The sequence below is a fragment of the Panthera onca genome, chromosome A3, assembly GCF_046562875.1.
Source record: "Panthera onca isolate mPanOnc1 chromosome A3, mPanOnc1 haplotype 2, whole genome shotgun sequence".
Lineage (NCBI taxonomy): Eukaryota > Metazoa > Chordata > Mammalia > Carnivora > Felidae > Panthera > Panthera onca.
This window is the reverse complement of record NC_138341.1, coordinates 101,257,591-101,283,415: the sequence shown is the minus strand read 5'-3', so window position 1 is coordinate 101,283,415 and position 25,825 is coordinate 101,257,591. Positions and strand designations below refer to the sequence as shown.

The 25,825-nt window shown below is 35.4% G+C and overlaps 1 protein-coding gene across 11 annotated transcripts in view; it reads right to left on the bottom strand.

Annotated features, from left to right (window-relative positions):
- Positions 1–25,825, bottom strand: part of TASP1 (taspase 1) — a 310,143-nt gene that overhangs the window by 269,895 nt on the left and 14,423 nt on the right. For 10 of the 11 annotated variants that reach the window (XR_009603954.3, XR_009603956.3, XM_060611829.3 and 7 more), the window contains exon 4: positions 24,226–24,294. Coding sequence is in view for 8 of the 11 variants with exons in the window: in XM_060611829.3 (XP_060467812.3) it covers positions 24,226–24,294 (69 nt within the window). In the remaining 3 variants the exon portion in view is untranslated. Of the gene's footprint in view, positions 1–18,460; positions 18,728–24,225; positions 24,295–25,825 lie in introns of all 11 variants that reach the window. The other variant, XM_060611885.3, reaches the window with a different exon arrangement.

Below are 25,825 nucleotides of genomic sequence, written 5' to 3'. Positions count from 1 at the left end.
GATAAAGGGCATCTACAAAAAGTCCAGAGTTAACATCATAACTAATGGTGAAAAACTGAATATTTTTTAAAAAACACATGTGCAAACCTATGCTTTTATTATATAAAAATACAGATAAATACACCGTGTTTTGCTGGTTAAGCCCCCCAAGGAGAGAGGGATGAGAAGGAAAGATTTGGAAGATCAATGGTAAATTTTATTTATATGGTTTGAATTTTCTAACAAAAAATTATTTGTGTATTCCCTAAAGATTAGGAATAATATAGCAAAGTTCACTCTTGTCAATTCTATTTACTATTATACTGGATATTCTGGACAAAACAATTAGGTAAAAGAAAGAAATAATGAGTGTCTAAATTGGAAAAGAAAAAGTAAAATTACCTCTTAGTTGAAGATAATAAAAAGTCCTAAGGACTTGACTAAAAACTATTAGGACTGATAAGTTCAACAGGATTTCAAGATACAAGATTAATGTACAAAAATCAATCATATTTCTACACGTTAGCAATGAACAATATGAAGATGAAATTCAGAAAACAATTCCACTTACAATAACATCAAAAAGAATAAAATACTTAGGAAGAAATTCAACAAAATAAGTATAAGATTTATATACTGAAAACTAAAAAACATGTTGAGAAAAAATTAAAGAAGACCTAAATAAATGGAAAGGCAGCCATGTTCATAGGTCAGAAGGCTTAATAGCTTTAAGAGCAATATTCTCCAAAACTGATCTGCTTCAACACATTCCCCTATCAAATCCTAGCTGCCTTTTTTCAGGCAGAAATTGACAAACTAATCCTAAACTTCATAGGGAACTTCAAGGGATGCAGAACCACCAAAACCACTTTGAAAAGAAAAAACAAAATTGGAGGGCTCACACTTCTAGTTTTTTTTTTTAACTTACTACACAAATACAGCAATCAAGAGGTATACAGCAATATAGGGGTAATATAGGGGTGTCTGGCTGGCTTAGTCAGTGCAGCATGTGACTCTCCATCTTAGGGTCGTGAGTTTGAGCCACACATTGGACATGGAACCTACTTAAAAAAAAAAAAAAAGACGATGTGATATAAGCATGTAGCTAAGGACAGACCTATAGATCAATGTAATAGGATTGACAGAAGCCTCACAGGGCCTGGGTGGCTCAATCGGTTAAGTGTCCAGCTTCGGCTCAGGTCATGATCTCACAGTTCATGGGTTCAAGCCCTGCATCAGGCTCTGTGCTGACCCCTTGATCAGAGCCTGGAGCCTGCTTCAGATTCTGTGTCTCCTTCTCTCTCTGCCCCTCCCCCGCTCATGCTTTGTCTCACTCTGTTTCTCAAAAATAAATAAAAAAAAAATTTTTTTTTTAATTAAAAAAAAAAAAAAAAAGGAAGACTCACATTTATGGTCAATTCAACAAGGAAGCCAGAAAAATGCAATAAAGAAAAGACAGTCTTCTATAAATGGAGCTAGGACAACTGGATATTCAATTCAAGAGAAGAAAGTTTGATGCTATCTCACACCATCTACAACTTAACTCCAAGTAAAACAAAGACCTAAATGTAAAGATTAAAACTATAAAACCATTCAAAGAAAACACTGGAGCAAATGTTTACGGTCTCAGATAAGACAGTGGTTTCCTAGATATGATACTAAAAGCAAAAGCAACCAAAGAAAAAACTAGATAAGTTGGACTTCTTCAAAATTAAAAACTTTTGGGTTTCAAAGTACACAATAGGGGCACCTGGATGGCTAAGTCGGTTGAACATCTGTCTCCTGATTTCAACTCAGGTCATGATCCCAGGGCTGTGGGATCAAGCCCCGCATCAGGCTCCACACTGAGCGTGCAGCCTGCTTAGGAGTGTGTGTGTGTGTGTGTCTCTCTCTCTTTTTCTCTCTCTCCACCTCCCCCACCCTAAGGCCCTCTCCCCTACTCTCTCTCTCTCTTTTTAAAAATAAATCTTTAAAGTACACAATAAAAAAAGTAGAAAAACTCACAGAATTGGGGGGGGGGGGGATGCAAATCATTTACCCTTAAGAGATTTGTATCCAGGATATATAAAAACTTCCCACAACTCTAAAATAAAAACACAATTTTAAAAAGGGAAAAGGACATGAATGAACATTTCTCCAAAGAATATACATAAATGGCCAATAAGCACATGAAAAAATGCTCAACATCAAGGAAAGGCAAATCAAAACCACATAAAATACTACTTCGTACCCACAATTCCACTTACAATAACATCAAAAAGAATCACAAAGACAGATGTGCTGGCAAGGATATGAAGAAATTAGAACCCTTATACACTGCTGGTGGGAATGTACAATGGTAATGCCACTTTGGAAAACATCTGGAAGCCCCTCAAAAACTTAAACATAAAATTACCATTTGACCCAACAATTCCACTTCCAGGTATATACCCAAGAGAAATGAATTGTCTACACAAAACTTGAGCCCAAATATTCTTAACAGCTTATTCAATACTCATACTCCAGCATTTTTGCAAACTCAAATATCCACCAACTGATAAAGTGGATAAGTAAAACATGGTATATCTATACAATGGAGTATTAATCAGCAATTAAAAGTAATGAAATACTGATACACAGCAAAATGTAGATAAACCTAAAAAACAATGCTAAGTGAAAGAAGCCAGTCACAAATGATAACATATTGGATGATCCAATTTATATGAAATGTCCAGAATAAGCAAATCCAAAAAGAAGATCAGTGGTTGCCAGGGGTTAGGAAAGGGGGAATGGGGGGGTGACAGCTAATAGATCCTGCATTTCTTTTGGGGGTGATTCAGATGAACTAAAATTAGGGTGACGGCTGCAGAACTTTATGAATATACTAAAAACCAGTGAATTGTATACTATAAAATGGTGAATTCTTTGGTATATGAATTACATCTTTAAAAAGATATCATAAGGAAAAAAAATAAAAGCTTACATCAACAGGCTACATAGAACATAAAAGCCTGGAATCAGAAGCCAGTCATGTATTTGAAATCTAAAAGAAAAATACTGCCTTATTTTTCTAATACTGTGAATACAGTTTTTAAAAATATATACCATTAGTCTTGTTATGTCAAGACAATATCATACATAATCTCCCACCACAGAATATGGGAACAAAATCTAACAATAAAAAAATCTTACAATTAAAAAAAAAAAAATCATGGGGACAAAGTCCCAAAAGATTTCATTAAAAAAAAAAAAGAAGAAGAAGAAGAAAAGAAAAGAAAAGAAAAGAAAAGAAAAGAAAAGAAAGGAAAAGAAAAGAAAAAAAGGCCCAGGGGTGGAAAAATTAGGTTGACACTCCTGAGAGTCACTGCATAAATGAAAGGCCTACTCCAAAATAACTAAAGGCCATAAAAATGAACAATTCTACCTCACATTCTAGAAAATTAACTCTGTTCTAAGGTAAGACCAATACTATCTAAGAAATCAGGGCAAATCTGGATCAATCCATAGATCACCAAAAGACTCAAGTCATCTACAAATGTCCCCAGTTTCCTGTATTTCTGCAAGATCCGAGAAAAACTGACCAAAACATTAAACCTTCCCAGTATGTACCTACAACTAGAGCAAAGGGGTCAGGGATTGAAGAAAAGGGCTTTTGTCCTAATGCAGTTAGATAATCTAATTGTCCACAGAATATTAATAGTAAGATCACAGGATGGAAAATAACAAAAAGGTTATATAATTAAATAGATATGAGTAAGTAGATAATAAATGCTTTGAGCACCCAAAAAGAAATGGCCTACAGCAGGCTTCCTGAAGGACATTAAACAAAAGTAAAAACTAGCCAGGAAGGTAGAAAATGACAGTTGGTAAAAATGATGTGAGCAACATGTAGGCAATGGGAAAGTGTCAGAGCCACAGAAGAAACATTCAGGAAAAACGGTTTACTGGAGCCAAATATGAAGATAGAGCTATGCTACTCATCAGAATCTGAACCTGACTGAAAAACACTAAGAAGCCAGTCAAGCTTTCTGTATAAGAGAAAGTCAAGGTTAGCATATTGGTCAAGGAAACTAATTGACATTCTCATGTTGTATGAAAAGGAAGGGGAGAAGACTGGAATCAGAGAGACTAAACTAGGGGCTATTTTACAACATAGGCTTGAAATACTAACTACGTGGCATGGAAATCATAGAAATGGGAACACAAAAAAAAGGGGGGTGGGGATCAGAACTTTGAAACTTGAGAGAGAAATTAAACCACGAAAAAGAAAAGGCATTTTATAAGATGTTGGAAAGAGTATGCATAATTAGGCGTAATGCTTCTGAATAAGGCTTTCCAACTTAATATTTCTAGCTAAATCAATTCATAACTAAATTTTGGGAAAGAGAACACAACCAAAGAAAGATTATGGTTTAAAATAGATGAATTCTGAATTCTTGCCTTAGATTATTTCATATTTTGAGAACCGAACAAAGAGATTATAAGTAAATTACCACATTACAAAGGTTTTGTTTTGTTTTATTTCACATAACCTCCTTTGCCTACTCATGTATATCTTCAAAGTATGAAAAAGGAACTGAAATGTGAGGAAAATGTGAAGCATCTACCCATATGCAGTAATTCCCAAAATACACACACAAGGTTGCACCAATGTATACACTATTTCAACAATCTTTGAAATGGAATATATCAGCTAATCAGCTCTGCCAATTTTTTCACAAACTGAACAAAGTTATTCTTTTTTTTTTTTTTTTAATTCTTGTTAGTTAACCTCTTGGTTTCAGTAGAATTCAGTGACTCATCACTTACACATAACACCCTCTGCTCATCAAACACAAAGTTATTCTGAAAATGACTACTGCATGATGATTTAAATTGACATTTTAAAAATATATAAGAAAAGGTAAAGAAAATTAAAGGGTATCTTAGAAACATTTTTTTCAAAAATATTTCTCCTACTTTGAAATATATTTATAACTTCAAAAGTATGTCCACTGAACTTCTGCTTCTGATTTTGAAATCATAATAGGGATTATACTGATCTTCCTAACTAGAAAAATCAGGCAAAATATATAGCAAATGGAGTTCAATCAACAGCCAGCACAGGACTGTGATCCTGAAAGAAGAGATGCTAATCAGATATCTCAACTTAATTCCCAGAAATATTTTCCAGGCTATAGCACAGGGAAGAGAAACCCTAAAGAGAGTGAGGAGACAAAGTTATGAGTGCAAAGAGGCCAAGAAGGTTAGAATATGCAGTATAGGTTACAAAGAGGAAAGAGCGACAAAGAGAGAGGTCTAAAGATACAGAGTCTTTAAATAAGTATTAGTCTGCATATATTTGTTAGGAAACTACCAAGGCCAAAGAAAAAAGCTCTGGAAAAGAGTAAGCTGAACAATTTCTGGAGCTCACACAGAAGCAAGAATAGGTCATGTTCCCATCAGCCAGCGTGAGGCTATCAGGGAAAGTCTCAGAAGGTAATGCCTCAAAAGTTAGACCAGATTAGTCTTAGAAAGGTTACTGTAGACCTACACTAACAAAGTTTTAAAGCAAAGCCTCAAAAAAAAATCCAAATGATTTCAATGAACAAGTATGCCCCAAAGAAGTTCCACAATAGCCGACTCCCAAAGATACAAAATTCACAATATTTAGTATAAAATCAAAGATGACCACACATGTAAATAAGCAGAAAACTATGGTCCATATCCAGAAGAAAGTATCAAATAATGAAGAGAGACCCAGAAATGACACAGATAATAGAATGAGCAAACAATTCCAAAGGTAGCTAACAATGTTAAAATAGTTCTGATAAACATAATCTATATATTCAAGTAGGTATAGAAAAACATGAGGGTAAAAAGAAAGGAAGCTATAAAGAAAATAAATAAATTGAACTTCTAAGATGAAAAATATAATAATCTAAGGTAAAAAACCCTTTGGAACAGAAAAACTGTTTACAGTAGGTAAAAATGAATAAAATCTTAAGTACAGACTTTAGTTAGCAATAATAATGTGTCAATATAGGTTCATTAATTGTGAAAAATACACCATACTAAAGTAGATTTTAGTAATAGGGGAAATCAGGTGTTGGGTATACGGGAATTCTCTGTACTACCTTCTGAATTTTTCTGTAAATCTAAAACTGTTCTAAAATTAAAAGTTTCTTTTGGGGCGCCTGGGTGGCGCAGTCGGTTAAGCGTCCGACTTCAGCCAGGTCACGATCTCGCGGTCCGTGAGTTCGAGCCCCGCGTCAGGCTCTGGGCTGATGGCTCGGAGCCTGGAGCCTGTTTCCGATTCTGTGTCTCCCTCTCTCTCTGCCCCTCCCCCATTCATGCTCTGTCTCTCTCTGTCCCAAAAATAAAAAAAAAAATAAAATAAAAATAAAAAAAATAAAAAAAAAAAGTTTCTTTTAAAAAATCAACCCACAGCTTGGGAGAAATTTTTACAAAACATAAAAATAAAGTCCTTGTATCCAGATTATAAAAAAAAATCCAAGCAACTCAGTAAGACAAACCATCCAAAATTTTTGATGGGCAAATAATTTTATGTACAGATTGCAAATAACATGAAAATAATGAAATTAGTCATATTAACATCATTAGTCATTAGGAAATGCACATTAAAACCATAAGATGCCACTACATAACCTGTATAAATTTTTTAAAAAGTAAAATAAAATAAAAAAATAAAATGGCTAAAATTAAGAAGACAGACAATAGCGGGGTTCCTGGGTGGCTCAGTCAGTTAAGTATCGACTTCAGCTCAGATCATCATCTCACAGCTTGTGAGCTGGAGCCCCACATCAGGCTCTGTGCTGACAGCTCAGAGCCTGGAGCCTCTTTCTGATGAAGGAATCTCAAAAGCATCATGCTAAGTGAAAGAAGCCATTCACAAAAGGCCACATATCATATGACTGTATTTAATCCAAACTCTAGAAAAGGCAAAATGATAAAAAGCAGATAATGGTTGCCAGAGGTCAATGAAAAGGAGGGGATAGGCAAACAGGCATTAAAAGGGAATTTTGGGGGTGCCTGGGTGGCTCAGTTGGTTGAGCATCCAACTCTGGACTTTGGCTCAGGTCTTGATCTCAAGGTTCATGGGATGGAGGCCCACATCAGGTTCTGTGCTGGTGGTGTAGAACCTGCTTGGGATTCTCTCTCTCCCTCTCTCTCTGCCCCTCTCCCTCACACTCTCTCTCTCAAAATAAACAAACTTTAAAAAGAGAGAAAAAGAATTTTAGAGGTGATGAAAATCTTATATACAACTGCAATGGTGATTACATGATTGTATATATTTGTTATAAAATCAAACTGTACACTTAAAATTGGTGAATTTTGTTGTATATAAATTACCCTTCAATAAAACTGACAAAAAAAGAAGTGTATCTCTCATTTGATATAAACTGATCACCCTATATATTAATTTTCCCCTTATAAAAAATATACATTAAGTTTTTTAAATGGTCATTTTTTTATTTTCTGACCTGAATCAGTTTGTTCAACTAGAAAGCATTATGTCAAATCAGTAGCAAGCAATCCTTTTAAAATATGTCAGAAATTTTGTTACTCTCATGTTCAAAAACCTATAATGGTTTCCCATAATACTCAGAATAAAATATAAAGTCTTAATTTCCAAGATGTACAAGACCCTACATAATCTGGCCCCTCCCTCCTCACACATACTATTTATAAGCCGCATTGACCTCCTTGTAATTCCATGAGCACACAGAGAACATTCCCACCTCAGGGATTTTACATTTGTTCATTCATTCCTTTGAAATGCTGAGTTTAGTGAGTCACTCTAATAGGAGAAAAAGTCAATAAATAAAGACTCTGTGTTTGTGCAGAAACATACACATATACATATATATAAATAGCTGATGTTCCATGGGGATAAAGTGTTATAAAGAATAGGTTAAGAAGAGATAATGGGATAATTTTCCCTCTAACCAAAAACTCCCTTCCCCAACATCTTTGCATGGCTTTCTCCTCCATTTCATTCAGATCTCTACTCAAATGACATCAGTGGGCACTCTGCTTACTGAGTTATTAGCATTTCTCCAAACTTCCCCAACCATTTTTTTTCTCTTACTATCTTATTGTTCTTTATGGCACTTTTTACTACTTGACATTATATGTACTTTCTGTTTGTCTAATTCTCTTCATAGACTGTTAAGCCCGAAAAGTATAGTAATTTGTCTTTTTAGATATTGTATTCAGATGTCTAACGTAATGCTTGGCACTTAGTAGCTACTTGATAAATATTTGCAGAATGAATGAATAGGAGTTAATTACAACCAGATATAAATAGAATGATTGTGAACTGTAACCCCTTAAGCTGATACTTATTGATTCTTACAGGTTACCCTTATAGAGAAATACCAGAAAAATGTAATAGAGTATTAAGAATTCAATCTTTTCAGGGCACCTGGGTAGCTAAGTCAGTTAAGCATCCAACTATTGATTTTGGCTCAGCTCATGATCACACAAGGTTTCGTGAGTTCAAGCCTCACAGCAGGCTCTGCGCACTGACTGTGCTGAGACTGCTTGGGATTCCCTCTCTCTCCTCCCCCTCTCTCTCTGCCCCATGCCCACTTACACTCTGACTCTTTCTCAAAATAAATAAGGAAACTTAAAAAAAAAAAAAAAAAGAATTCAACTGTTTCACAATTAAAACAAGAGAAATGAAATAAATTCAAGCAATAGCATTTTCAGCTTCTAAAAGATGAAATTTTAAAAGCAAAATATTTTTTCAAGTTTATTTTGAGAAAGAAGGAGTGGGGGAGGGGCAGAGAGAGAGGGAGATACAGAATCCCAAGCAGGCTCCATGCTGTCAGCACAAAGCCCAATGTGGGGCTCAATCCCACAACTGCGAAATTACGACCCGAGCTGATATCAAGTGTCAGGCACTTAACCAACTGAGCCACCCACGCTCCCCAAAAGCAAAATATTTTTTAAGTTTATTCATGACTTTCAAAGGAAACAAAGTTTTACAAAATAAGATCCCTCTGACTGTGTAACCCAGCAAAGAGAGAGCAGGAAGGCCAAAAATGCAAGTGAGGAGCTACACCCCCATCAGGACATGTAAACCCTTTCCTATTAGTAAAATTTGCAAACACCAAGCCAAGGCAAAGATCTGCAAAGCATTACTCTTTCGCTACAAACCACAACCTGTATTACCCATTTAACATCCTTTGCTGAAAGCATAAAATAAGAACTATTTGCAAGGCTATAGAGTATACTGTACCTCTGGGGATCTATTATGAGACCTCTATTATCAGCTCTTACAGATGCAAACAATTTAGCTTTCAAATGTTGTACAAAAACTAGACTGGCACATTATAAAATCATTTTTATATAAAATGATTTATGTTTGTCCAATTTCTAATCTCCCTTTAAGAAGTTAGACATTTACAGGAAATTACTGGTATGTTAGTATTCATACCCTGTTATTCAAGTACAAATCAACAAACACACCATTAGATGAATAAAATACAGTAGAATGAAATTATGTGATAATATGGTTTCTTATTCACATGAAGTATGCTAAGATATCAAAATTATTTTAATCACTACCTTCATTAGCATGCAGGTTAGCTTTATTAATCTAAAGCTGATGAGAAAAGGAAAAAATAAACAGGTTCTGAAACAAACTAGCTGTTGAATCTCTTTTAAATAGAGTAATAAAAACAGGATGTACACTCCATGTTGTTATAGCCTTTCTCAAACTAACCCTGATAAAACCTGTGTATACATATCCTACCTGACACTATCCTAAGAATTACAAATTCTCTAGTATTTTATCATCAATCATCATTATTTACAGGATGAATAGAGACCAATGAAAATGTATTTCCCAAAAAATCATTTGGGGATATTTTGTTGGTTTGTTTGTTTAGCAGCTAATGAAACTCAAACTCTCAAGAATGGGATTACTGAAGGACTTCCAGTTTAGATACCTCTGTGGTAGCATAGGTTAAGTTTCATTCATTCAACAAATATTTATCGGACATCTATGTGCCAGGCAAATCTTTTCTGTAAAGAGCCAGATATATTATACAGCTCAGGCTTTGTGGGCCACACAGGCAATTCTACAACTACTCAACTCTGCCTTTCTAGCATGAAAGTAGCCAGAGAAAATACAAAAACAAGTAAGCCTAGCTTTGTTCCAATAAAACTTTGTTTATAAACAGTGAGATTTAAATTTCACAACATTTTCTGGTGTCATGAAATATTATTCTTCTCTTGACCTTTTTTTCCAACCATTTAAGAAAGTAAAAACCATATTTAGCTTGCAGACTGTTCAAAACCAAGCAGCAGTCCAGATTTGGCTTTCAGGCCTTAGTTTGTAAATCCATAATGTAAACTATGTGGATATAGCAAAACAGAAAAATATCCTTGCCCACATGGAGCCTCCGTTCTAGATAAGAGAGACAGACAATAAAAAACTAAATAAATTAGATGGCATATTAGATAGCAGTAAATATGATGGAGAAAAATGAAACAGGACAGGAGATAGGGCATGGTCAGAGGACTATAATGGGGAGACAACACTACAGCGGTAGTTACAATTTATTTTTCAAGTGTTTATTTTGACATAATTCCAGACTTGCAATAGTAGTACAGTATCTAGAACATATTGAGAACTCCAACTTTCAATTATAACCAAAATATAACCCAATTAAAAAATGGCCAAAGGACTTGAATAGACTTCAATAGGCATTTCTCTGAAGAAGATACACAAATGGTCAACAGGCACATGAAAAGGTGTTCAACATCAGTAATTATTAAAGAAATAAAAATAATAACCACTATGATATACCATCTCACACCTATGAGATGGCCATACTCACAAAGACAAAAAATAGCAAGTGCTGGCAAGAATGTAGAGAAATTGTAACCCTCATACACTGCTGTTGGTAATATAAAATGGTTCAGCTGCTGTGGAAACAGTTTGATGGTTCCACAAAAAGTTAAACACAAGAGTTAGTATCATCTAGCAATTCGGTACTCAGACAAATGCGTGTAACAGGAATGTTCACAGCAACACTCTTCACAAATGGGAAAAAGTAGTAACAACTTAGATCTGCCTGTCAATAGATGAAGGGATAAATAAACTGTGGCATATACATGAACAATGTTGAATTATACTCTACAAAAAAGAAGGAAGTACTAATACATGCTACAATGTGAATGAACCTTAAAAACATTATGTTAAGTGAAAGTCAGGCACAAAAGATCACATATTGTATGATTCCATTTATATGAAATATTCAGTACAGGTAAATCCATAGAGACAGAAAGCAGACTGGTGGTTGCCATGGGGTTAGGGGAGGAGGGAATGGAAAGCAACCACTTAATGGGTACACGGTTTCTTTCAGGGAGATAAAAATGTTCCAGGAATAAGACAGAGGGTGGCAGTAGCACAATATTACAAATCTTTAAATGCCACTCAATTACTTTAAAATGACTAATTTTGTGTTATGTGAATTTCACCTCAATTAACAAAAAAAAAAAAAAAAAAAAAAAAAAAAAAAAAAAAACAAAAACCAGACACAAAAGACTTATTTACAGCATGATTCCATTTCAGAACAGGCTTTACCCCAGAGTGACTAGAAGGGGACATAACTGGCCTTCTGGAGGGGTACAAATATTTTGTTATCTGGGTGCTGGTTCCACGGGGCTATGTCCACTCTGAAAAATTCAAGGAGCTGTCCCTTATAATAAACGTGTATATTTTTCTATGTGTATATTATACATCATTAAAAAGTTTTGAAACTATAATGTATAATTCTGAAAATAAAAGATTAACTGCAATTTTTTTTTTAACTGTTACCATTGTGGGGTAAAAGACCCAAGGAATCTCTCTGTATTATTTTTTTAAGTTTATTTATTTATTTTTGAGAGAGAGCAAGCAAAAGCTTGCAAGAGGGGCAGAGAGAGAGGGAAACAGAGAGAATCCCAAGCAGGCTCTGCACTGTCAGTGCAAAGTCCAATGTAGGATGTGAACCCACAAACTGCAAGATCATGACCCAAGCTGAAATCAAGAGTCAGACACTCAACTGACTGAGCCACCCACGTGCCCCTCTCCGTATTATTTCTTACAACTACATGTAAGTCTACAATTATCTCAAAACAAAAAGGTTTTTTTAAAAAGAATCAGAAAACTAAAATTTCCAGATTCCCATCCCCAAAGATTCTGATTTAGGTCCTCTGAGGTGCAGATAGGGAATGTTTTCATTTTTTTGAAAAAGCTACCTCAAGTGATTCTAATCCAGGTGGCCACAACTCACACCTTGAGAAACTCCAACCTAAATGAATTCCAAAATCTGTTTAACTTCACTTTCTCTGTGAACCTCATCTAAAGGAGGCTTTCCCACGCATCTATCAGCAAAAGCATGGAAGAGGTGAGAAGCAAGGAAGCACACGTGAGCTAAGAGAGGCTACAAAAGCTAACCACTTTGGAAGCCAAGACTCAACTTTTACTGCAGAAAAATTAGGTGAACTGGAAGATTAATAAAATGAGAGAATTACTGAAAAGAACATACAAAGCTTTCTGGATAATCATCACAGATGCAGCCACAGATATTATGTGCAAATCAGTGACTTTTCTAAGTATGTTTTCCATTAAGAAGTAGTGGAATCAAGATAAGATAAATGATGTTGGACGCTAAATGTCCTTTAGGAGGTTAGCAAGACAAAGTTTGGAAATCAGTGCAATATGCTTGTACTTATGGTCATTTCTGGTACATTCTTCACCACAAAACACTGAAAATAATATTTTATTCCTGAGACAAGAAGTAAATAAATGAACAATTTAGTTCAAGTTTAGTTGGGCCATACGGTATTTTGATCTGCTTTAGCTCCAGCTCTAAACTCTCTGGAGTGAGATACTTTGGTTCTGGTTCAAACTGCTTTGATGGGAAATTTTTTGAAAAGTCTTTAGTTTGATTTGAAGTTCATTTTCAAAATAATAAGTTAATATTTCAGTCCAATTCCAATTGCAAAAATTCAAATCAAAGCTCATTCCACTTTTACCCTTACTTTTGGTAGAAATCCCTGTTAAGCTATCAATTCATTTTCTAGGCCTTTCCAACAAGACAAAAGTTGGTGTATCTGCCCAAGCCTTATTTTCAGCTTTATCTTGAACTGAAAATACAATCTTAATTACAAAGCCTCCTATACTTAAAACTGGCAGACTGAAGGCCTGAGAGAATGCATGCTCCATGTAGCCAGGTATCATTTTTTCAATAGAAGCTAGAAATACATATTTTTTAGTCTCCTAATTTTTAAATGTTGGCAACAAATTCCAATTTTTATGAACTAGTCTAACAGCCAATCAACACATATCTGTGAACTGTCTCTTCTGCAACCTCTGGCCTAATGGTTAATAAGGTATTAAGCTTCTGTTGCAAAATCTGAGCTTTGCTAAGTCTTCAGTGAAAACTGAATACACAATACAGATTTCAGGCAAAGTAGCTCTTTGACACAAATGCCAGTCCAAACAACAAATCATGATTTCATTCTCATGCTTAGTTGAATATTTAAAATACTGAATATTCTTTCTTCTTGCTGCGTAAACAAGAAGAATAGATACAGAAGTAAGCCACTACAAGCACTGTAGTCTAACTACAATGTGTCAACACACTTTACTAGGAAGAGCCAGGTTAGTGTCAAATGCCACATATCTTCTGATTATGACAATTAGAATTTATAATACTTCTTTGCTTCTCCAAATAAGTCAGATAAGCTTTCTACCCAGAATCCACAAGAAGAAAGATGAATCATGGTATTCTTCTCAAGATTATGTTGGTCACCATTAGTCTACTTCATATAGAACTTTACTTAATGGTGAACTGACATATCAAAATGATAAAACATGATATTCTTTGGAGCCAGTAGTTTGGAGCAGAAAAACTCAAAAAACAACACACACACACACACACACACACACACACACACACACACAGCTTACATAGCTCCATGGGGTGGGGGCTTCAATATTCAGGTAACGTAAAAAAAGACAAAGCGCAAATCAGGTGAAATAATTAAAGGATAGTAAGAACCTATCTATAAATTAGATATCAGATTCCACATTGTTTTAGAAAGTTGGCTCTCATCTCAGTGTGAACTGTAATGATTTCAAGATCAAAGCAATAAGCACATGAAACTAAATAAGCATTAAATTTGAAGAAATTATGGCATTCAGATGGACAATATTTACAGGAAGAAAAATTCTTGGGTAAACAAAGAAACAGTAACAAGGTAACCAACTCAGAAATCTGCTCAAGTACCCTGTCCATGAAAATCACAATTAGTTTACCCAGGCCTTGCCCTTCCCCTACCTATCCTCCACAACTTTCCCATTCACCATTTCTCTACACCTCTTTCAGGATACAGGGGATGGGCTTAAAAAGGTATAAATCTACCAATATATACTGCCTGACTTGTCCAGTTTGGGGGGGGGGGGGGGGGCACCATGAAAAGATGGTAAAACTACAATAAAACTTTTTTTTAGTACTAGTAATTTTTTTAATCTTTAATGTTTTATTTTTGAGAGAGACAGAGACAGAGACAGAGAAACAGAACTCCAGCAGGGGAGGGGCAGAGACAGAGGGACACACAGAATCCGAAGAAGGATCCCCGCTCTGAGCTGTCAGCACAGAGCCCGATGTGGGGCTCGAACCCATGAGCCTCAAGATCATGACCTGAACCAAAGTCGGATGTTTAACTGACTGAGCCACCTAGGTGCCCCTACTACTAGTAAATTTTATTTAACTGGGTTAACCTTGTTTTGACTGACTGACTGACTGAAGAATGTGGACAATAGAGATCTGCCACAAGGAAATTACAAGATTATGGATTTGTCGTAATGTCTGATACAATATTGACCCAAAAAGGAGAATTTTCACAACTGGAGCTAATTAAAAGGTCATAGTATTTGTTATCATGAGACTGTAGTCAACATGGTTGGAAAGAAGCTAGACAGAACATTCCATTTAATATCCACTTTGCGAGTAGTTGTTAACTCCTTGAAAGATCTTCAGGCCAAGTGATATCAATGTGATAGGAGCATGCTGTGTCTAAAAATATGAGAAACATGCAGCTCCCAACATAGCACTGGGCAATTTACCATTATAAATATTCTTAGTTAATGCTTCTGTATAGAAACCAGTAGATATTTGCAAATTCATTTTCAGGTCACTGAAAACAAAACCCAGAAACCCTTTTTTTTCTTTCATCCATGTGTTGAAAACAAACTTAGAACTATTCTCTAAAATAGGATCATAGGGGCGCCTGGGTGGCGCAGTCGGTTAAGCGTCCGACTTCAGCCAGGTCATGATCTCGCGGTCCGTGAGTTCGAGCCCCGCGTCAGGCTCTGGGCTGATGGCTCGGAGCCTGGAGCCTGTTTCCGATTCTGTGTCTCCCTCTCTCTCTGCCCCTTCCCCCGTTCATGCTATGTCTCTCTCTGTCCCAAAAATAAATTAAAAACGTTGAAAAAAATAAAAAAAAAAAAAAAATAAAATAGGATCATATTTCACTCAAATACTAGCCAAATAAAAACAAGCAAGACCCACTTGACTGATATATACTATTGTTTATGTTAGATTTTTAGCCACTTAACATTACATTAAGAAAGACTGGAAAGTTTAAGAATTAATGGACTCTAACCAATAAGTCTCAGCAGCAGAGTTAGCCAAAAACATTTTTACTAGGCCCAAATGAGGTATCTTTCATTCATTAATACAGAACCACAGGGCATGCTTAGACATCAGAGGCTCAATGATCTAAAAAGAGTTCCTAGGGAAACAAAAAACTTTCCATTTTCATTCTGTAACTGCTCCTTAATGACAGAAAGTATTCTTTCTTTTTTTGGCATTCTCTTTTCTCTCTACCTCAGGACATATTTACAGATGCACTGGCTGCTTTACAGACATGCTAAAAGTTCTTGCTGCGGTTGATCAAAGTTGGAATGCCTGAGGAAATTACTCAACTTAGACAGCCCGGAATTATATCTAGCCAAATAGTTACAGTGCTCTACTTTTAACATGTGTTAAAGTAATATTTTAGCTATCCTGGATGTAAGTTGAGAGAACATTTGTTTGCATCACACTCTGTGAACATTTGAGTCAAATATAGTATGTTGAATACCCAGTTTTAGCATCTGCGACAGTTCATTTTTTTAACTATTCAATAACACAAAAGACAACATATTTTATGTTGGGAGAAAAAAAACCTTCACACACAACAGCGTATGTATTAGGAACTAAGACTCTTTATGATCTTCTTGAAATATCCAAACTCTTCTGGAAATGTCAGAATAAATACAACAAATGTTTGATACTTGTTCATTAGAGCATTTGTTGATCTGGCATACAGTATTCTGTCAAAAAATAGGACCATGTTTTTCTCTAATTTATTACAAAAAACATTTTAATAAAAAGCACTGCAGATCTTTATGAATCTCCTTTCTATTATTAATCTGACTAATTTGCAAATAAACATATATCATAATTAATTAAGTAGAAAAAGGACATCACAGCAATTTACTTTCATGTTTTTTTTTTAATTGAAGGCCACAGAATTGCAGTACAAAGAGTTACTTGTCAAACACAACACAGATCTCTAAAATAAAATATTGGCTCCAATATACTTGCACATCTGAAATAGTTTTAAACTTTGTTTTAGTTGGATTCTTTACGATGTCCAGGAAGAGGTTAGCACACACAGTACCTGAAATTGTCCTTTCCACAAGAGGTACAATAGAAAAGACAAATGTAGCTGTTTCTCTAGTAGAGCCAAATTTGGCATCCACATACACTTCCTTTCAAAAGGGTATAAATAATTATACCTTTTAACCATGTTGACAATAATATGGAAATATCACTCAAAAAGAATCTAACAGACCATGGAATTACAGTAACTTAAACCATCCTTCTATCAAATGCGAGGTGAGGACATGGTAAGAATTGGAAGGGAGAAAGAAGTATTACTAACTTAATAAGTAGTAACTTATAATGCTTCTTTTTATTACAAAGACTTCCAGCACACTAGAAAATGTTAACATCTGCATGTACTCCAAGAGAAGAAAACATAAATAAATGCCTCACCCTGAATCTTCTAAGAAGCCTAACAAGTGTTAACAGCGTTGATGTCCTATGTTATAGTATAAGCATGTCATGAACTGCCAGGAAATGTGTGTACCATGAAGGAGGTTAGACCCTGAGTGAGAATGACTACCAGTAAAAACTCCCTGGCAGTGGTAATGACCAAAGAACTTTCATCAACTGGAATGCCTAGAATTCAATTTTAAGCTGTTTGCTCTGCTAGAGTGCGATGCAATCCTGCATCATTCTAGCATTTAGGTAAAGCCTACTATACACATAAAAACTAGACAGACAGAAAATGAATCAAAGAAAATTGAAGCAATATTTTGTTCTACTTTGGAGCAGGAGTTAGGATGTTATCTTGATTGGATTCCTAAAAATCATGTAACTTAAGTTTCTTCCTCATTCCTTTCCAGATTCTAAATAAAAGCCAGGTCTGAGAAAATGGGCAAAAATTTAAAATCAAAGGGCAGTCTTACAGATTGACCTGCATGATATCAGCCCATGATTTTGCTGAACACAGAAAAAGCTTCTTAGCCCAGAAATTACAAAAAAATAAAAAAATTTTTTAAATAAAACAAAAAAATACAGTAGATATTCAATTATAAAACTGATGCCCCAAATGCACAAGCACATGCACACACACACACACACACACACACACACACACACAAAATGATTCAATAATCACTACACTATAAATCTAAGGGCCAATGAATCTGATAACTCTATTAATACAGGACAAGAAGATATTTTACACTCAATTCATAAGTCTAAATTGCTTTCACACAGCCAAAATACAGATTACCACCAATTCCACCATTCCACCAAATGTGGCTTTAATATATAAAAGTATTGTAGTATGTTCGGAGAAGAACAATTCCAAGAGCAAACTGAAGGTTCATTCATAAAGCTACATGCTCCTCGGGAACTGCTAAGTCTGGTCTTGGACCGTATCTTCTACTAGATTTAGCCAATATGAATACATCTGATAAGGTCACACAACTCATCAAGAAATGGCTAGAAAAAAAGTGAAAAATGTTTCATGTTCCCATCAGTACAAAGTAAAACACAACAAGCTCTGTACTTCAGTGTTCTGACTTCACCAAAAACTAATACATGGTTTTGATGCAGTGCAAAATTAATTTAGAATGTAATAAGTGACTCAGTCTTCTTATTGTTCTAAAAAAATTTAAAGGAAAAAAAATCACTGCTTGTCCATTAAGCAGGTACTTTGTGCTAGAGAGCACATTTAATTTCTAGGGTCTTACAAAAAGAACAGATAAATGTACCTATTGTGTAAACACAAACAGTAAGTTACAAGTTGCCCCTTAGTATTAAAGGCAAGAATCAGCATCAGTACTCAAAAGTGTTTTAAAAAGAGCGTAACTTACTTTTACTGTCCCAGGCTAACTGGGCTCTGTCTGGTGCTTCTTTGTCTGCACATGGCCACCCACAGCCTGTCTTCTAATTAAATCAATGCTCTAGCAGCAGAACAAGCAAACAAGTTGCCTCCCATCTGCGTACAGCTCCTCAGGACACATTTCCCTTGGTCAGAAGGTGGAAATTCTTGGGAGAGGTGATTTTCTCTGCCTCTTCACAAGAAGAACATGGACACTTGGCTGGATGCAACTCCATGAAGTGTAACTGTGTATGTACACCTCAAAAAATAAAACAAAAAAAAAAAAATGCAGAGAAACATAAAGACTCTATAAACAGCTGGAATACACAGAAATACTGAAGCACCACTGGAAATAATGCTAAACAGACAGGCAAATGGGGTAGTTGACTGAAATAATCAATGATACTAAGTTGGAAAAAAAAAAGGAAAAAGAGCATCTAAAGTCAAAACTCAAATTTTATGCAATGAAAACGGGTTAAGTACTACAAAGGAAAAGAAGTAAAACTCTGCTTCAAGGGGTGCCTAGGTGGCTCAGTCGGTTAAGCATCTGACTCTTGATTTCTGCTCAGGTCGTTGTTTCCTGGGTTCAAGTCCCGCATCAGGCTCTGGGCTGACAACGCAGAGTTTGCTTGGGATTCTCTTTCTTCCTCTCTCTCTGCCTCTCCCCCCCCCACCTCAAAAATAAACACTTTAAAAATGAAAACAAAAAACTCTTTGCTTCAAATATATAAACACAGATCCTCCCCATATTATAGAGAATAAAAGATATTTTCAATTGAAGAGAAAAATGAGACTTTCAAGAGTGTTAGGTCTAAAATTGGACTCATCAGTCACATTATGGTTAATGGACACTTGTGTATTTGTGAGCTAAATGCATCAAACTGTCTTTCCAATGTGTTCAGCGCAGCCCCTTGGGGGAGAGGAGGGGCGGAGGAAGCAAGGAACCACTGAAATACTCAGCTACCCTCTGCTTATGAAAAGATGATTTCTGCAAAACAGAAAATGTTCAGAAAATTGGAGATGCTTATTTATTTGCATACTTTTCTAACCTCCCAAATAAACAGAAATGCCTATAAAGCAAACCCCTATTTATTTGCAACAACAACAACAAAAAACAAACACTGAAGTTGGGTAGGAGGCAAGATGTGGTTAAGTGTCTACTCACAAAAACACCACAAGCAAACTTGCAAACAGGTTTGTTGAGAGAAAGTGAGGTATATCAGCGCTTCCCATATGTTTCCTTCCATCTTAGATATACCCATATGCCATGAGCAATCCATACCATCTCCATGACCACTAAGCATTTCAAGGACAGGCAAGCCTTAGGTGCTCTCTCTCCCAGTGGCATATAGACAATTCCAGCCCAAGAGAAGGGGGTGTGGCCTAATCCTGCAGCTGCCCAGAGGCCTGGACCAGGGTACCAACAACAGACTAGTACACAATGATGACCTTCTGGAGATCCCTGCTTTAAAGAAATGCATGCAGAGCTGGCTCTGGGTATAAGAGGATGTAGAGACAGATAAATGTGTAACAATATTATATGTAATAATATAAGTATATAATAATGTAAATACTTTTTTCTCTCTCACACCCTAAACTATCAGCCATCTGGATAAGAAGTTACTTCTTAAAGAATTTTCCTAGAGTTTATAAGCAAGCATTATATTGGATTATATAGAGACCAAAGACAATAGACTGTTTGAGGCAGACAGATATGAAAATATGTGCCCAATATAATGTGCTCTTTAAATGCTAAAACATTTGAACAATAAACTAGCTTCAACCATGAACTACCATCTCCTCTGACCACAGGGAGCCTTAAAGGATGAATCAAATCAAGTCAATGAAAGAACTGCAGGGTCCACTTAAAATAACATAAACTCAACAAAACATTTTCAACAAAGGAGCCTGTGCAAGTTGCCTTTCACTATATGAAATTTGAAAGCTGTATCTACCACTATGTTTAATGCACAATATTCTACCTACTAAAATAACCAGTTTTCAAAATGAATTGGCCAAAATCTCTCAAAGTCTACACCAAGATATTCAAACTCTCAGCCAGATTCATCAATAACCTCTCCAAAGTCTGTCATTCCCATATCACCTATAATTCCTTATTAGAAATTTTAAAGCTGGGTCTTAATACTTTTATAGAAAAACATCAATGTGCAAAGAGAGTTTCAGCAAGTATTTTATGAGTAGTGTGTTTTCCATCAGAATCCATGATACACTTTCTACTTTAGCAGCTGCATCATGACTCATCCAGATCTAAAGCCAATTTCCTCAAAGAAGAAATTCGCATTAGAAGCTATACCATGTGAAATGTGCCAATTACGGTCTAGAATTTACAATCCACTGCCACTACCTGAACCAAAACTATTCCCGAAGCGGCCATAAATACAACTGTCTTCCAGATGCATAGCCCCAGACAGGAAGATCAAGATGCTTCATGATACCTGTCTTCTCTACTATGAGTGACATCAGAAATGTACTATCCAATAAATAGAAGTCACTTTCCCATGAGTTATAAGGATAATCTCAAAAAGCTATAAATAGCTAAATGAAACAATAGGACCAAATAAATTTAACAATAAATTAAAATATGATCTATAAACTGACATTTCCATTTCCTCCCTCACATTTTGAAGATAAACAAAATACACTTTGGTATCATATCATTTTCATTCCCAAACTGCAGAACACCTCTCAAATGGGACTGGCCACCTTCCCTCCCAAAACCCTGAAGAGAGAAGCTGGTCAGTTAAAGGCAGAAACTTATGCACTCACCTCCTCCCTTATTTAAATGATGGAAACACCCCTCTAGTGTCCAGAAGTGGTTGTCTTAGGATGACTCCACTTGTCTGTAGTGGTAGACGAGGAAAATGAAACTACACAAGGTAACCAGCTTCCAAAAAAAGCTCAAAATGATGAGTCTGGGTGGCCTGCATTAAGTGTGTATGTGTCTCTAGGTATAAACTTCTTTTATCTTGTCTCTTCCTCCCCTATGGCATGGAGTTGAGATCATTATACTTTTGACTATTTGGGTAACTGCAATTCTCATATTTTTTTTTAAATACAAGGCCAGATATCCCTTCTAGCCAGTAAGGACCATGAAACTACTTCAGTCATTTCAGTCCACAGTGTTCAAGGAATTCAAACCGATTTCAGTATCTGCCTAAGTAGTAAAGTAACAGACAGGTTTTTAAAAGGGGGCCCTTTTTTTACTCAAAAAGTACATCCCAAAGTCAAAAAGCAAAGGTATGGCTTTGGTAATCAGGACAAGACTTAGCTTTACCAAATAGATTGATTAAACTTAAAGATAAGTAGTTACTCTCAAAGTAAACATAACACATTATAAATCAGATTCTCTGGGACTTTTCAGTAAGCTGAAAGGACTCAAAATTGTTATTTATATATTTCTAAGTATAGAAAATATTAGAATCTGATTTTCTTGTAGCTTTCTATTGACCCAAACTATTATAATACTCCTTCAACTGAACTCTACTTGAAAACCTCACCTTGTTTAAAGGTGGTGAATCAAAGTGGCTGAAACTGCAGGGGGCAGTATAAGCACAACTTCCAATAATTCTTAAGATTTAAGAAAATTCTTCCAGCTAGCCTTAGCCTTTAAACTATTAACATATTTCAAAGACTCCACATAAAAATGATTTTTTAAAGATAATTAATTGAAATTCTTCTCCAGATTTAACAATGGGGGTTAGGGGGAGGAGTACACTACACTCACTTAGGTCAGTATTCATCCATATAACATAGTCCAGTCAAAAATAGAACAAGTTTGTTTAAAAAAGAACTTCTTATCCACACTCTTAAAAAACAGAGGTCATCATTTTAAACTATAAAGCTCACTTACTCATGAGCTACTTACTATTTCAGAATGTATCTTCAATCACTTTTAAGCATAAATAAGTAAACCCTTTAAAAGTATGATTGATTCATCACTGGAGAAAAATGTAATAAAATATTCAACATGATATAAGTATAACTTGAGAAAATTAAAGTTATTTTAAGATGAAGAGAAAAGAAAAACTTAATTTTGCTCAATTTTGTATTTACAATTGCCATTACAGTATATCCCCCAGCTACTCATTAACCTTCTTTTTCTTTCCCTGGACCCACACTGATTCCATGCACAGATTATCTCAGGACATTGTCTTATGCACAAAGGACAGTAATTTGCAATTAACAATTGAATTAAGATAGATGAAGCTTTCCTTGTGTGTGTGTGTTTTGAGTAAAGGTAAGATCTGGTAGTTAATATATCAATCTTCTTTCTTGAAGCACTTTTCTCCTTTCCTCCATGATAATTAACCTTTTCTTGACATTGTAAAAATGTGTCATTGACAGTTACCATAAATATTCACTTCATATATATCATTTCCAAAGCACTTCATAATAGCAATAATTACTAACTTTTAAGGGGTGCTTACTATGTGCCATACAATGACCTAAGTGGTTGTCACACGTTAATTCGGTTAATCTTCAGAACTCTATGAAACAGAAATTACCCCCATATTATAAATGAGAAACTGAGTCAAGGAGAATCTGTGAGGTGCCCAGGGCTAATGACTAGTAGATCTGGTATAAGATGCATCAGTCACAAGAGGAGGGAACAACATACCCCAAGTTAGATGTCTCTCTCAGGGACCACACTACAATAGAATTTGTACCCATCATATATGTTCACCTTCTTTGAATACACTTGGACCAATCTGAAGGCATTAATAGGATAGATTAAAATCCACAAAGAGTGATCAAAAATGTAGCTCTACAACTAATCAGGGGAATAAACAGAAAACAGGGCTAAGACTTCTGGTAAACTCCTGGACAATTTTTGTAGGGAAAAGCAAGGCCTGGCATGACTGGGTAGGTGCTCTGAAATGAGGGTGTAAACAAAAGAGCCACAATCCAGTCAACTTGGGAAGACCTACTCCATTCACCTCCTACCTCAAACTCATCACTGTTTTATCTTCATATCTTATTTGATTTCCCAAGTAGTGTTCTCAACCAGAAAACTATTGGCTCACTATAATCCTCTAAATAGACTGATACAAATCTATCTATCTATCTATCTATCTATCTTCTAAAAGTTTGATCAACAAAAGTCAGTCTTCTGAAGGCCTCAATATCTCCAGGACAAATTCATCCTCAAAGTTCCAGATTATAAGAACAAGGAAACACTCAGATTGCAACAAATTATAGCAAACTTGAGAGCCTCCCCACTGAATTCCTCAATGTCTTCAGTTAACCAGAGACCAACTTAACAATCACACTGGACAAGTCACACTTCACAGAGCATAGCTTCAGGATATAGATCTAACTGTCAGGCTTATGAGGAAACTTCCCTTTCACTTTAGATACTTCTAGACAGCTGAAATTTTTTCTTCTCTAATATATTACTTTTGGGGAAGAGGAGTTAACTTCAGGAATTTTCCTACTGAACATATTAAGAAAATTTAAGTACCCAAACACCAGTAACTTTAGCATTCATGAATCTCACAGAAAGGGGGGGGGGGGGGAGGGAGGCAGGGTTGATTTAACCAACTTTTATGTTACTAAGAGAAGTCCCCAAGGAAAATAACCTAGCAATATCACAGGGCTCTTCATAACTTTGTTAATACAGTTGGGAAACACTGGTCATATAATTGATGGTTAACTAACTCAATACTTTTATGTCATTTAAGAATAATGAACATAAACTCATAAATATTTTCAATAAAACATAGAGAAAAGAAATACCTCGAGTTCCACCAGAGCTGCGGTCACTGCATCTGTAGCAAGAGCACCAGCCTGTAGCTTTTCAATTGCCTATGAAACCAAGGGGAGAGATTATTCATTGTAAAACCACAACTTCCCAAATAGGCCCAGAAACTTTCCAAGGCCATAAAGAAGTATAGGAGACATTTAAAGTTAATAAAAATTGATCACTAGTCCCATTCTGTACCTCAAGACATAAACCACTTAGATTTAAAACAAGCAAGTGTTTATATTTAGTATAATTTATGATATAGCTCACTGATAATTCCAATTAAGACAATGAATACAATCTAGCCACTAAATGAAAAGTGCAGGCAATTTAATAAGTGGAAGGGCTTCAATCATCACAGGGCAATTCAAAATAGCCATAGATATTATCAAATTCAGTTTCGTTTAAATATCCTGATAATTCAAAGGAGGGCACTTGTGATGAGCACCGGGTGTTCTATGTAAGTGATGAATAACTAAATTCTACACCTGAACCTGATATTACACTGTATGCTAACTAACTGGAATTTACATAAAAATTTGGAGAAAGACGAAAATAAATACATAAATACCCTGATAATTTATACTTCATATTCATAATTGAATCTCAGACTTAGCTAATAACATCTTTTCCCACTGTTTTCCTCTCCACATCCCTAACTAAAAAGCAGTGACTCTCAGTCACACAAACATTTAGATGGACATATATATGTGACAAAAGCATTTTTGGTACTATAGTAGTTCCCCCTTATCCTCAATTTCAGTTACCCCCAGTCAAATGCAGTCTAGAAGATAATCCTCCTTCTAACATATCATCAAAAGGTTAACAGTAGCCTAGCGCTTACATCATCATGCTTACTTTATACACCTCACTTCATCCCATCATGTAGGCATTTTATCATCTCACATCATTACAAGAAGAAGAAGGGGTAAGTACAGTACAATATGATATTTTGACAGAGAAAGACCACATTCACATAACTTTTATATACACACAGTATAACTGTTCTATTTTATTACTGTTGTTGTTAATCTCTTATTGTGCCTAATTTATAAAGTAAACTTTATCATACGTATGTATATATAGGGAAAAACAAGTACATATAGGGTTTGGTACTATCTGCAGTTCCAGGCATCCACTGGGGGTCTTGGAACATATCCCCCATAGATAAGGGCAGACCACTGTACAAAATATTGAGATAAACAAACAATGTTCTTTTGTAATATGAATTATACAGAGTAGCGGCCTATAAAATCACCTTATTTCTTAAGTATAAAGGGGAGAGAGAGAAGGAAAACTGATTTCTAAATGAACAATTAAAGCTCCTATTTAGTCAACAAAAGAGAATGCTCAAAAATTAAGAGCTGTATTCCTCATTAAGCTTTTAATAAGTTCATTCATTGTATAGATTGAGAAGGCTGATTATACACTCAAGATGTATTAGGATTCTAGGACTATAGTGATACAAAACATTGCAGACAATAAAAACTTACAAAATTAAAAAATAAGAAAAAATATGAAATAGTTTAGAGAACTTCTAGCTTCATTATAAATTTAAAAAACGATAAAATCCCTATAACAAAATTTTCTTAC